This window comes from Dama dama, chromosome 14 (genome assembly GCF_033118175.1).
Source record: "Dama dama isolate Ldn47 chromosome 14, ASM3311817v1, whole genome shotgun sequence".
Taxonomy (NCBI): domain Eukaryota; kingdom Metazoa; phylum Chordata; class Mammalia; order Artiodactyla; family Cervidae; genus Dama; species Dama dama.
Window position 1 is genome coordinate 48,903,818 of NC_083694.1, and position 14,569 is coordinate 48,918,386.

The window sequence follows — 14,569 nt, forward strand, 5'->3', positions numbered from 1 at the left end:
TGACCCACCCTCTAAGACAGCAGTACCTGAAATCTGCAGTGAAGGCGTGATGATCTTAAGCATATATTGAGTAACATGCAGATTCAATTCTGTTGATCATGTGTCCATGGTCAAATCATCACCTCGTGACATAAGAGCTACCCGTAATCATCACACATTAAAATAGTTTATTTCTGTTTCCAGTCTGTAAGATTCTTAAAACAAAATAACATCAGCTTCAGTGCCTGTTTCACAATACAAAACAAAAACAACATAAAAAAGACACCATTTGCCGAATAAGTTATTTGTTCCTAAGAGTATCAAAAGTGCAAAATATTCACCTTCTTTTCAGGTCTGTCTTGAAAGTATAATCATCTTCCTTGACACACAGAACAGAGAGATTCAGCAGCTGCCAGGCTGTGTTTCTTTTCCGAGGACGAGGTCAGGTATTTGGATGTGAGCAGCGTTTCATTTGTCAAGTTGTTCTGCATCAGTTTTTCAGTAATTTCACTTAGGAAAAAATGTCTGAGTGTTTGCTCCTAATCCTTTGCCCCAAATAACACAAACCACTTAAAACACAGTCAGATCCCATTTCTTTTTATATCAGGAAAAATGTATGTACTGAATGAGGAGGAAATCAACCCATTATTTCAAAACCACAGCCAAATTTTCATGGTTAGTCAGTGATGGCAACAAGACTGTGGTGCCTCGTGGGAGTTAGGGCAGACTTGCTCACTGACACGTTGCTTGGTTGGAGCTGATGAACTCTATGTTAGATAGACTGTGCCACTGACACCTGGGCCTAATGAGAAAATATTTTTTAAATGGGAGCATGTGTCTACAAAGGCTTGTTTTAGGCCAGTGACTGTCCCATCTGTTAACCATGAGGCATAAACTGTATTAACCAGAAAAACCTACCTCTAATAACATCAGTGTTGTCAGTTCCAAGATACCCGAAGACCAAGAAGTTAACTTAAAGCCAAAATTGGGTCTGTTTGATTTACATATGTGAAAAAGAGAAACAGTAGCATTGGCTGAGCAAGATGGTGGCTCATACATTTGACATGGAAGTAAACAAATTCATGGAAACAACATTCAGGAGGAAAGGCTTAGGTGGTCAAGAGTCAAGGTCAGTTTAAAATAAAAGCTTCTCAGTGTCCTCTTGGGGGACATTATCTACCAGTCCCCAAACAGATCTCTAGATGATTTTTTTGGACTGAAATATTTCCTAGGAATGTTTTCATCATTATTGCTTTCCTTTCTTTGTGCAAATGAAAGGTGCAGTGGTCTGAATGTGCTTTTTAATAAAATTTTTGAAAATGAACAGATCTGGGGTGTTTTGGTTTTCAGAAATTAAGGTCAGGAATCCCATTAGTATCAGAAACTAAAAAAATGAAAAACTTACCATTGAACCAAACCACTCCTCATATAAGCAACTTGGCCAGAGGAGATGCAGAAAATAATTTTGCATCACAGAGCCAAAACTGAATTCCTTGATCAGTCCCACCTGGGCCAGGTGCCATGTGATACAGCAATCAAAATAAACACCCGTTTTGAGAGGATCACTTGGAAAAAATAAAGCCTGGCAGTGATTTCATTATTTTTTTAAATAAAGCTATAGATTCCATGAAAACTACAAGAATTTCTGGACTCAATTTATTACTTGTCACTGTCATTCAATCCAAATGGCTTAGTTTAAAGCAATGATGATTAAAGAAAATAGCAGTTATTAACCTATTTTGTCCCATCACTGATTTTGAGCCTTCACTTTACAGAAGGACAATTTGCTTTGACATTTGAACTCTTTGAGGTTGTCCAAACTCCAGGCAGTTTGCTCTAAAAAAAAAAAAGGAAAGCTTTCTAACTGGCTGGTAGAATCCTGCCTGGTGTCCATGGTTCACCGGAGCCCAGCAAACGGGTGCTGATGACAGGTCTCATCCTGTTACTGGTGAAGCAGTTGTTGAGAGTGAAAACAATTAAGACGAGACGTTGAAATATAGGCCAGAAGCTCAAAGTGAGCAAAACGGGAGTCTAGAGCGTGTCTTGGCTCACTTGTCATGAAAGAGGACTTGGAGATACAGCACTATTGGGGTAATAGGGTTCAAAATAACAACTGCTGAGAAATTTTAAGTTCCTTGATACAAAGATGTGTCTAGTATTTTACTAAGGAGACACCACCGGAGGGAGGAGGTTCCTTGAGCCTGACTCACAGCGGGAGTAATGTGTCTTCAGTTGAACATCTACTGGCTTATGGCAGCTTATCCCTACATTCTGAGAACATGATTACAAGTTATGGCTCCTAATACCCATACCCCAGAACTGACAGAGGCAGCAAGGCATCTGAAAACATACAGGTAAATGGCTCAAGGTCATTACAGTACTTCTTGCCATGCGGATCCCTCCGAGGACACTTTAGTGCTTGGGAGGCAGCCAATGGGGTGCTCAGAGAGGTGCTGCCTCAGGCCCTGCCCAGGCTGCCCCTCTCTTGTCTTGGGAAGAAAACTGAACTGAAAGGCAGAGCCCCGATTTATCCCTAACCTTTAAAACTGTGGCTGACCAGCCATTGTAGGGGGATGCCCCCCAAATATAGTTTTAGCTATTCACTACCAGAGAAATCATTAATGTAAGATTGCTTGGAATTAGGCCTCTTTCGAGATGCAGACGCAGGGCCCAGAACCTGAGGTGGGTTGTGCCAAAGGAAGAGCAAGCGCTGGGGCAGAAGCACAGCCCAGGCCAGATGGGGGAGGCAGGTGACCGCCCGCACACCCGGCTTGAGAGGCGCCCCCAACACCTCCACTGCAGGGCCCAGCACAGAGGTACACAGATGGGACAGGGGAGGGTGGGGCGAGCACGTGGCAGCGACGACAAAGGAAGAGGGAAGGAACAGTCTGTTTTAAATAGTGTGGCATTCCAATGAGGAAAAAAAGACCCAAAGGAAAATATTCTGATCCGGGGAAGTCAACGTGTGGTATTTTTCACTCCTAGGTTAGGACAGGACAAAGGAAAGATTCTTCTAGCCATTGTTCTGGAAGAATAATCTAAAATCTATACTCTGTCCATTGTGATGTCCTGAAAAATACCTGTTCACAGGGGCCTGTTAAAAAGTCTGAAGAGTTCGAGTCTCTTTTTTGAAACCCTGTCAGTCTAGGTCAGGCCATGACGGGATATAAAACCTCTGTAAGGAGCCTTCCAGCAGCCGTTCCATCCATAAGGACAGCTTGCTCAATTTTCCTTTGATGGGCCTGGGTCCAAGGCCAGAGGAAGACTTCCCTCGACACTCACCCAAATGGAGTGAGGAGTCAAAGTCACTGCACGGCCCCATGGCTTCCTCCTCTTCCACTGCTTTTTGGGGCTTGAAGAGGCAGAAGTATTTCTTGTGGCCGTTCAGAGCCAGCACATAACCCGTGTAGTCACGCTCCATGAAATGCTTGTCGTACTGGTTTGGGATTGGGGCCGCGTCTTGAGCAAATTCTAGTAAGTATTCGAGCCATTCTCTGTGTTTATCTAGACTCAGGAAGGAAAAGTGTAGGCAGCTGCTCCTGGAGGAAGGACAGAAGGAGGATTTAGGTTACTTCTGGACACATTTAATCACGGGGAACTTAAGAATCTCAGTCAGATTTCAAACAGGAAAAGGCTTTGTGTTGGGTAGGGTCTGAAGAAATGAAGGAGCTCTGCGGGGCCTGGAGGGTTTCTACAAGGTGGCAACAGCCCCTCATCCATTTCCAGCTGCGTGTCAGTCCCTGCTGGGTCTCACTCTCAGTGTCGGGCCTCAGGAAAACACTCAGAGCCAGAGAAGCTTCCTGAAAGGGCTCAGGGGAGACTGAGTTCAAGCTCTTCTGTCCAGAACTGACAATCAAGGGGAAGAAAGGTCCCTGCATGATGGCCTGGATGGATCTTGGGGCTGGACAGGTAACAACCAACACCATGCTGCCTGGATAAAGCCTCTCTAGCCACCCCCTCCACCCTCCCACCCCCGGTTCACCCAAGTATGCCCGCTCGCCCCTCCTCCTTCTACGCATTCCGTCCTGCCCCCTCTCCGGTGCACAGAGGAACTCACCCAGTGAATGAGTAGACCTCCAGAGCGAATTTCTGCAGCAGGCTGGTCTTGGTGGAATTGGACAGGATGAGAACCACGTTCATGTGGCCTGGCCTCAGGCGTACCAAGTTACTGGTGTATGTTATATCTGTGAGTTCTGTTACCTCCACAAAGCCTTTTTTAGGAATCTTGCTGTGGAGAAATATTGAGGAATTAAGATCTTAGAGGACAGGGGAATGCTGTTACTTTTAAAAGGAACAAGTGGAAGAAATTGCTATGTTCTAGCCAGACTAGGTACATCATTAACTATCCTTGAGCCTATATGTACAGGGGAAGGGCGGGACTGACCTGGCTATCCCAGCCTACAAATTACCCTGCAGGTGTTACCATGCAGTTGGTGAAGAAGTGGCTTTAGTACAGGATGAAGGCTGTCAACACAGCTATTTCTCTCTGCTCCTGGCTCATCTAGCATCTGCCTGACATGCTTCTTTGCTTCCCGCCTTCATTATTAAACCTGAGATTGAGAAATTGAGGGTCCCTAGGAGACGATAACTAGACGTGTGTCTAAACACCTCCACGGTCTTAGTCAACGCTCATCAGCACTGTGTGTGCTCAGTCGTGTCCAACTCTGTGACCCTAAGGACTAAAGCCTGCCAGGCTCCTCTGTCCACGAGATTTCCCAGGCAACAATACTGGAGTGGGTTGCCACTTCCTCCTCCAGAGGATCTTCCTGACCCAGGGATTAAGTCCAAGTCTCCTGCGCCTGTGTTTCCTGCACTGGCAGGTGGATTCTTTACCAATGAGCCACCTAGGAAGCCGTCATTAGCGGTTATTCTTCCCTAAATCCACATCTCACACAAGGAACAGAGCCAGAGTTCTTAGCTGTGCTAGACACTCAGATCCTGCTTTATCAGCCTCTGGCCTGTAGGGCTGCTGCTGAGGAGGAGGGGCTGGCATCTGGTGAGAACAACCTGCTGGGCTCCTTGGTAAAGCTTGGCTCCGCCTTCCCTGTCTTCTCACGGGCTTCCTCTTTATCTGGAGGGCTGGACTCTCGCTCCTCATTTGAGTCACTGAAGAAAAAGAGATTTTACAGAATAACAGCCGAGGAAGTGTAGGCCTCACCCTACAGACACAGCACTGAGGAGCACGGGGGGTCTTACCTGAAAGCTTGAACGATGACAGTGCCAAAGAGGATGAAGAGGGCAGAGAAAACCAGGGACAGAAGGGGCATCATTTCCCGCCTGAAATGAAGTTCACAAGCTCTGGTCAGTGCTACGCAGGCCGCTGTGACGTGTCAGTTAATAGTTTCAGGTTTCTTCTCTCTGGCTCAAAAAACCGCTACATGACCCCAAACCATCACATCAAGAAACACTTTCTAATTTCATACAAATAGAGGATTTTTTTGCGGTAGTGGTCAAAGTAGAGATTTTTTTCCCTCAGTGTTCTAATTCACAGATCACCTATTTACAAAGTTTGACGTTGTGCCTCAGGCTGTGCTGAATGGATTCTGCAGAAGGAAATGACAAGAGGGGTAACAAAGGATTTAAGCTGTGAACATGGAGGAACATTCTGACATCAAGGGTAATGCGAGTTGACTAGAAAGTCTGTGGACTTCTTTTCTTTTGATCTTTTTTTTTTTTTTTGGTCAGACTAATTCAGATGTGGCCCAGAGGGGTACAGTAGGGAGAAGAAAGTTGACTTCTCTAAGATCTCCTCTAGGTGTTCTGAAATTTTATTCACCCGCAGACACCCATCAAAGGCCTGCTGTTTTTTGGGAGCTGGGCTGGTGGCCAGGAAGCACAGACGTGAGTGGGACGTGGTCTGTCCTCAGGAGCTCGTGGTCTCATTGGGGAGGGGGTGGTGGGAGTGCCCTTGCCCTCTCTGATTAATTCACTGGTTCGTTCGTGTTTCGATTCATTGGACTATATGTGCGTTAGCCCTGTGCTGGGCACCAAGGTGCTCTGGTGAGGAGCGCAGTCCCAGGCTCTGCTATCTGGAAGGGCAGCTGGGGTGATCCTTTCTTTCCCAGCCTGTGGGAAAGGGTCAAACCAGCAAATATTACAGAAGGGAAGTTACCGAAAGACAGAGAAAGGGGAATAGTCGTTGAAAATATGGAAACACTCTTCCACCTGCCCAGACGGAGTCAACACTGAAATCAAAGAAGAGTGAACCTTTTTCCAAATGAAAAACAGCAGTTCTGGTAAGTAACAGCAAGAGAAATTCACTCTGGCAATATTCCTACCAGTTGTTGTGAAATACACTGTCCCAGCAGTCTGAGATGTAGTCAGAAGCAGAGTAGAGCCACCGAAGAAGAAAAATCTGTGGAGGGAGAAAAAGGGTCAGGACTGGACCCCAAGCCCCAGAGCGAGAAGCCCCCCATCCCCGACAGGGCACTGCAGCTCTGGGAGCTCAGGAGCCCTGCCCGGCGCCCACTCGCCTGGGCCGCGTGCTTACAGGGGCGAGTTCATCGGTCAAGTCGGGGAGCACAGCTTCCGATGACAGAAGAGCTGGGTCTTTCCGCAGTTGGTCTAGATAACCCAAAAGGATGAACTTATCACTCTCACTCCCAGTCCAGGGATCCTCCAGGGTTTTATACACCACCCGCCCTGCCGTGTTGCGCCTTTCTAAGATAGACACCTGGGAGAAAAAGAGGCGAAAAACCATTAGAATTCTCAAGAGAATGGGAAATTACTGTTGTTTTTTTTTCCAGAGACAATGGAAAAAAAGGGTCTAGTGAAGCTCAAGTATAGATATGAATGAGTATACTATATCTGCAAGAGATTTCCATTTTTCTGACAAAAGAAATTAGTTTTATGGTGACTTTTCAAAGCTTTGTTAAAAGTTAAAGCTCTTTCTTCTCAATAGGTTTTGTTCTGTAACTTCTCCTTTTTTTTTTTTAAACATTTATTTATTTGGCTCTGCTGGGTCTTAGTTGCGGCACGTGAACCCTTAGTTGTGGCTTGTGGGATCCAGTTCCCTGACCAGGGATCAAACTTTGGCTCACTGCACTGGGAGCACAGAGTCTTAGTCACTGGACCACCAGTGAAGTCCCTGACTTAATGTTATAATAAAGCAAGCCTTTGGTTTTTTTTCAGAGATTTTCCCATGAAAATCAGTTCAATTGGTAAAGAATCTGCCTGCAATGCAGGAGACCCCGGTTCAGTTCCTGGGTCGGGAAGATCTGCTGGAGAAGGGATAGGCTACCCAATCTAGTATTCTTGGGCGTCCCTTGTGGCTCAGTTGATAAAGAATCTGCCTGCAATGCGGGAGGCCTGGGTTCAATCCCTGGGTTGGGAAGATCCCCTGCAGAAGGGAAAGGCTACCCACTCCAGTATTCTGGCCTAGAGAATCCCATGGACTGTATAGTCCCACGGACTCTCACAAAGAGTCGGACATGACTGAGCGACTTTCACTTCCCATGATTACCAAGATGATGAAAATGACAAAGAATTTCATGTTTCTGTGGAGAGTGATGACAAAGGAGGAAAGGAATGGTAAGGTAAATTAGGATGAAATAAAAGAGGCAGAAGTACAGGAGGGAGACACTGAAAAACATATTAATGGTTGCCTAAGGGAGATTCTACAAACTAGATACTATAAGACTTGACCTGCACAGGGGAAATACAGGTGAAAAGGACTGGGGATGCTCTTTAATCTTTATCCAGAGGAAAGATGCCTTTTGTGAAGGTCCAAGGTTGAAAAGTCAGGAGGTGAAATCAGCAGGGTAAAAGACTAGTTTAAGAGTGCTTTCAGGGACTTCCCTGGTAGTCCTGTGGCTAAGACTCTGTGCTTCCAAAGCAGTGGGCACAGGTTTGATCCCTGGTTGGGGAACTAAGATCCCACATGCCACAGGACAGGGCAAAAAACAGGTCAAATGGTTTCCAAGCACTCAGAAAGAAATAAAACAAAACATGCTTCAGAGATTTCTGGATTTCCCAGAATCTATATTCAAAACCCTTGAGGAAGGAGAACATGGAATTAAGTGCCACATACTTGTGAAGAGCTTGGGACCAGGAGAGAACCCACGACTCACCGCTGATTTTCCTTGAAACGTGTCACTGTCTGGCAGTAAAGTGCTGGCAAATTCCTGCTGCCGATTGCTGTAGACATGCACGAACCTCACGGTGTCCTGTGTGTTTGCCAGGGCAAAGGATAGGAACGCCTCAAAAGGTCTGCTCAACTTGGTAGCCTCAGCGGTCAGTAAAACCACACAATACCTGCATATCAACAAAAGAAAAGACTATGTAACTAATCCCCGAGGCCCTGAATGGCAAGGGAAGGTGAAGGAGAGAAGTCATTCACAGAGAGAACCAGCATGTTTTAGAAACCAAAGCTGCATGAGGGTCGCCAACGAGATAAGATGTTCAAGGCATTAAGGACCTGCTTCTTTCTAAACTGCTGATGCTCTCCCCACATGAAACTTCACAACATTTGGAAATGCCCTTGAAGGCAACAGTCACTGAACCAATGATGCAGAAGGGCCTTGCAGAAGGCACCTGTTCTAGTTCTACTTCAGGCAGGGCTGGTTAACCCTATCTCAGGCCAGGGCCACTGGGCCTCATTCTGAAGAGCTTCCTTTGCCGTGGTTCCAATGGCAAATTCATCTAATCATTCAAATCAGGCATTCTTTCTCCAAGATACTACTGAGCACTCACTAGATGCCAGGTAAGACAAACAACGTTCTTGCCCTTATGTTCAGTCACTCGGTTGAGTCTGACTCTTTGTGATTCCATGGACTATAGCCCACTAGGCTCCTCTGTCCACGGGATTTCCCAGGCAAGATTACCAGAGTGGGTTGCCATTTCTTCCTCCAGGGGATTTTTCCAATCGAGGGATCAAACCGTGTCTCCTGCTTTAGCAGGCGAATTCTTCACTACTGAGCCACCTGGGACGCCCCGTTCTTGCCCTTGAGGAACTTACATTCCACCCGTTCTTGCCCTTGTGGAACTTACATTCCAGTGGGGACGGCAGACAAAAAAACAGATAGATAGATAGGCAGGTAGATCATGACAAGTAGTGGTAAGTGTTACAGAAAAAAAAAAAGTGAAGGGGAAAGAGTGCAGGGTGGGTTGGGAGTCATGCTCCATCAGACAGCCTGGTCAGGGAAATGTCATCTGGGAAGGTGACGCTGGAGCAGAGATCTGAATGAGGTGCCACAAGAGGAAGTGAGGTCAGAGCGCTTGAGGTCGAGAGCACTGCAAGCACAAAGACCCAGAGACGGAGGGGGACTTGATCCAATTCAGTGTGAGGAGGATGATCACTGGCTGACGGGGAGAACTGACTGAGGGGGTGGGAGTGGAGTGGAGGCAGAGGGGGGTAGGAGGCTAACACGGTGGCCTCGGCGAGAGGTGACACTGGCCTGGCTAGGGTGCTGGTGGAAACAAAGGGGAGGAGTGTGTGGACTGGGATATTTTTTGAAGGCTGTATAAATAATAATCCTCAAAGTCCAGGATCATCTTCCTTATATTTAATTAAAGTGTTTCTTCTCTTAGTCTATATAGGAATCTGAAAAGTCTGGAAATATAGGGAATGTTTCCTATTTTAAACAGTATTTTAGTTGTATTTTCAAATAATGTGATCAAAATTATTTCCTTTCATATCCAGATGAAAGAGCCCTAAATTTCACAGATGAAACAGCCCTAAATTTAAAGGCACCGGCTCCTTAATCTGAAAGAGCTATATGAAGTGTTTTCCCTGTCTTTCCAGACTTTTCAGATGCTCTGTATGAATGAGGATGCCTCAGCCATGCCATGCCATGCCCAGCTAATTATTTTGCCATTTCCTCAGCACCCTCGCTGCCCTACTGTTTGGTCATTTACCTGGCTCCTCTCCTAGACCTGCAGACGTTTGTCCTGTGTGGGACACTCTGGGAGAAACAGCAGCCTTGTCCCACTTCACACTGCTTCACCAAGCTTCACAGGCTGTCCCTGACACCTGGCAGAACCTACTCACTCTTTAGGGCTCAGCTCTCAGGGGGATCTTCTCTGGCACAGCCAATCATTTGGTCCTAAGGTGCCCTGGACTGACATACCCCTCTACTATCATAGCTGTTCATCTATGTTCATCTATTTGCAACATGAAGCATAGATTCTGACTGTCCCAGGGTCAATGTTTAACTGCCTTTCAGTAACATACGACATGATGAGCAGGGGCAAGGCCTTCAGTCCTTACTTCCTCTGTCGGTGAGACCGTTTCACGGGGCAGAGTTCATGGAACAACTTCTGGCTGGTGAGCCTGGCTGCCAACAGATACTTGTTTTGGGTGATAAAGTCATCAATGACCTGTCTCTTCATACCTCGGACCTGAAGAAAAACCAAGAGACAGTTGATTCTTACTCAGTTTTCTCACTGAGAATGGGCTTGACTTATAGTTTAATAAAAATATGGCTGAGCCTGGCTAAAGCAGTAAAACCAAGAAAGGTAGACCTGTTTGAACAAATAAACATGTGGTATTTTTCAACAACGTGGGGCTAAAAGCAATGATGCAACTATTTGAGGTCAAAGGAAAAATCAAGTGCTTGGGGAACTTTTGTAGACTGTTTTATGCTGGCAGATTGAGAAAGTCAATAATTTTGAAATTTTAGGCAAATTTACTTCCATTCGAGATTTATAGTAAACTGAACAATTAAAAATAAACTTCAAAGTAGCAATGTTATTGAGTATAAAAGATGGACTACAAAACTGTATGATGACCACTTTGTTATTACTAATTTTCACATATTTCAAAGAACTGAAATTATATGTAGCAGGTTCTCTGACCACAATTAATCAAGACATCAATGCAAGATATGAACCAGAAAATCGCTTTATGCTTAGAAATTAAGAAACTCTGAGTAACTTGTTGATCTGAGAAGAGAGCATATCAGATGTAAGAAAATAGTTTGAATTTGGAGTGATCCGTGAAAATATTATTTATCAAAGCTTTGGGATGCAGATAAAGGAGTATTTGGAGAGTGTGTGTGCTCAGTTGCTTACTCTTGTCCAACTCTCTGCAGCTCCATGGACTATAGTAGCCTGTCTGGCTCCTCTGTCCAGTGGGATTTTCCAGGCAGAAACAGTGGAATGTTTCGCTGTTGCCATTTCCTACTCCAGGGGACAACAGGGAACCTCCCTGGTGGTCCAGTAGTTAAGAACCTGCCTCCCAATGCAGGGGATGTGGGTTCGATCCCTGGTCGGGCACTAAGATTGTACATGCTGTGGGGCAACTAAGCCCTTGGGGCCCATCGACTGAGCCCATGTGCTACATCCTACAGAGCCAATGTGCTCTGGAGTCTGGGCACCACAGTGAAAAATTCCACCTGCCGCAATGAAGACCAAACAATAAAACAAATAAATATTAAAAAATGAATGTAACAGAAAAGAAATTAATGAACTAGATATCCCTATCACAAAGTTACAGCAAAAATACAAAAGTAGAAAGAAGGAAATAATAAAGATGAAAATAGGATCAATAAAACAAAATAAAAATATAAGGACAAACCAACATTCGTTCTTCGGAGGAGCTAATAAAATTGACAAACCTCTGGTGAAACCAATCATGAAAATAAAGAGAGAAAGCACAGGCAACCATTACCAAGGATGATGGGAGGAATCACTACCTATGTTGCAGAAACTAAAAAAAAGTGTAAACATATATATGTATATTATATATTTATTTAAATTTGAAAATTTAGGTGAAACAGAAAAATCTTTAGGAAAAATAAAACAATGCTTGAAAAAAAGAGAAAACAGTTCTATAACCATTAAAGAAGATGAGTCAGTAGTCAAAAATATTTCCTTAAACACAAATTCAGACTGAGATGGCTTTGTAGGTGGTTTTGACCAGACTTTCAAAGAAGACAATCTAATCTTCTGTAAAGTCTTTCTGAGAAGGGAAGAAGGGAGGACATGCCCCATCTCATTTCATGATGCAAATATTCACATGTCCATCAACAGAAGCATGAATAAAACCTATTCTCATGTGGCCATACATGATACAGCAAATAAAAACAAATTACCTAGAGCCAAGAGTAACCACTGGTGCTACCAGTGTTATACTAAGCTTCTCGTCATTGCAAGGACTTGGTTTATGTTAAGGATGCATTTTTATATTCATAAAGAGCAAACTGGGGACTTTCCAGGGGTCCAGTGGTTAGGAATCCACCTGCCAATGCGGGGACATGGGTTCAATTCCTGATTTGGGAAGATTCTACATGCTGTGGGTCCCCACACCATAAGTACTGAAGCCTGTGTGCTCTAGAACCTGTGCTCTGCAACGAGAGAAGCCACCATAGTGAAGACGCAGAGCAGCAGCCAAAAATGCATAAATGAAAATAAATAAGATTACTCAAAATAAAAGAGCAAATTGGTAAGGCATCCATTGTTCTGGTAATTTTATTAATGTATTTGATCTGTAATTTTCCCCAGGGAATAAGTAAATAACAATTCTCAAGGGTACATGGCTATTACTAAAAAGCAATTTAGGAAATCTTATAGATTAATCTTGGATTGAGATGACCTTCCTTCCTCTCTTCTACAACTGGCGTTTGCTTGCTTCCTGACTCTCTCTCTTGGTTCCTGCTTAGCTGCCGTCAAGCACCCCCTCTTTTTTATTTGCTGGTTGTTGTCCAGAGTTTCGTCCTTGGCTTCCTCCTCTCCTTACATAACACACGATGCCTGGGAGATCACCTTCTGCCTTTCCTCAGATCTAGATCCCCGCCTCCTTAGGAAATCTAAGGAGGCACACCTCCCCTTAGACTTCCTAAAGGCAGTTCTTTCTTTCTTTTTAAAAAATATTTATCTATTTATTTGGCTGCACTGGGTCTTAGTTGTGGCACATGGGATCTTTACTTTTGGCATGTGGGAACTAGTTCCCACATCAGGGATCGAACCTAGGCGCCCTGCATTGGGAGTGCAAAGTCTTAGCCACTGGACTGCCAAGGAGCTCACAGGTAGTTCTAATTCTTTTTATTTTTTTTTAATTAAAAAATTTTTTTTCATTTATTTTTGGAGGCTAATTACTTTACAATATTGTAGTGGTTTTTGCCATACACTGACATGAATCAGCCATGGATTTACATGTGTTCCCCATCCTGATCCCCCCTCCCACCTCCCTCCCCATCCCATCCCTCTGGATGGAACCTTTTGGACTCTGTGGGAGAAGGTGAGGGTGGGATGATCTGAGAGAATAGCATTGAAACATGTATATTATCAAGTGCGAAACAGTAGTTCTAATTCTTATGTCCACAACTGAACTCATTGTCTTCTTTTTAAACCTGCTCTTCTTTCCTTACTATCCATTTTCCCTATCTGGTTCCTTACTTTAGTCTCACAGTCTCAGGTAACCTTCCTCCTTCACATGGCACCCAGAGTTCACCAGTATCTAAGGGAGATACCTACTACAGTGGATGAAAACTGCCTCTAGGTCTTTCTCCTCCCCTGACTCTGAGTCCGATAAAGACTCAGGACAAAGACTAACTCTGGATGTCAGAATTGTTCTGTATTTAGTGCTCAGCAAGCAGGCAATGAATGTACTGAATGAATGAAATAAAGGACTTTTATAGAATATCTCTTTCTTTTCACTCTAGCCTCTTATAAGAGAAAGTATCAAAGGGCTCTTGTTGATTTTTAAAAAGTAACATTAAAAAATATGTGTTCATTATAGGGATTTCTGGAAACCCAAATACTGAAATAATATTCACTTTACAAAATTGAGAGCAGAGTATTATAAAGAGCATATACAATTTTGCATGCTGCTTGCTCACTAACATTATGTTATGAAAATTATCCCCATCATTAATTATTCTCAAATTGCCATTTTATTTTTTATTTAACTTTTACTTAAAAAATTTTTATTTATTCATTTATTTTGGCTGCATCAGATCTTGGTTGCCTCCCACAGGATCTTTTGTTGGGGCGCATGGACTCTAGTTGTGTCTCAAGGGCTCCTGAGTACCTAGGTTTAGTTGCTCTGTGGCATGTGGAATCCTAAGTTCCCTGACCAGGGATCGAACCTGTGACCTGTGCATTGAGAGATGAATTCTTAACCACTGGACCACCAAAGAAGTCCAAGCAAACTATTGTTTTAAATGGCTACATAATAGTCCCTATTTGGGATGTGGGGCTTCCCATCTGGCTTAGTGGTAAAGAATCTGCTTGCCAATGCAGGAGCAGCAAGAGACTGGGGTTCAATACCTGGGTCAGGAACATACCCTGGAGAAGGAAATGGCAACCCACTACAGTATTTTTGCCTGGAAAATTCTATGGGCAGAGGAGGCTGGTGGGCTATAGTCCATGGGGTTGCAGAGTCAGACACAACTGAATGACTGAGCATGCACATCTGGGAGGTATTAATAATTACCCTACCGTTGGATGTTTATATTTCCCCCTCATTTTTGGTATTATGAATGATATTTAACATCTCTGTATGTAATTCTTTGCCTGAGTTCCTATTCCTTTAGGATAGAGTCCTAAAAGGTAATCTCATCTCCCTCAGTTCTTTTCTCAAGTGTCACCTTAATGAGTGAGGTCCTTCTTGGCTGGTCCACCTTAAAAATGTGAGCCCTTTCCCCTAATA

General features: G+C 44.2%; 1 protein-coding gene across 3 annotated transcripts in view; it reads right to left on the bottom strand.

Moving 5' to 3' along the window:
* Window positions 1–147: 147 nt before the first annotated feature.
* DNAJC16 (DnaJ heat shock protein family (Hsp40) member C16) overlaps window positions 148–14,569 on the bottom strand; it is a 38,967-nt gene continuing 24,545 nt past the window's right edge. For all 3 annotated transcript variants that reach the window (XM_061160689.1, XM_061160690.1, XM_061160688.1), the window contains 8 exons: window positions 10,187–10,317; window positions 8,049–8,232; window positions 6,470–6,652; window positions 6,258–6,334; window positions 5,176–5,256; window positions 4,987–5,085; window positions 4,037–4,207; window positions 148–3,518 (listed from right to left, as the gene is read on the bottom strand). In XM_061160689.1, coding sequence (XP_061016672.1) covers window positions 3,119–3,518; window positions 4,037–4,207; window positions 4,987–5,085; window positions 5,176–5,256; window positions 6,258–6,334; window positions 6,470–6,652; window positions 8,049–8,232; window positions 10,187–10,317 — 1,326 coding nt within the window. In that variant the 3' untranslated portion in view covers window positions 148–3,118. The remainder of the gene's footprint in view (window positions 3,519–4,036; window positions 4,208–4,986; window positions 5,086–5,175; window positions 5,257–6,257; window positions 6,335–6,469; window positions 6,653–8,048; window positions 8,233–10,186; window positions 10,318–14,569) is intronic.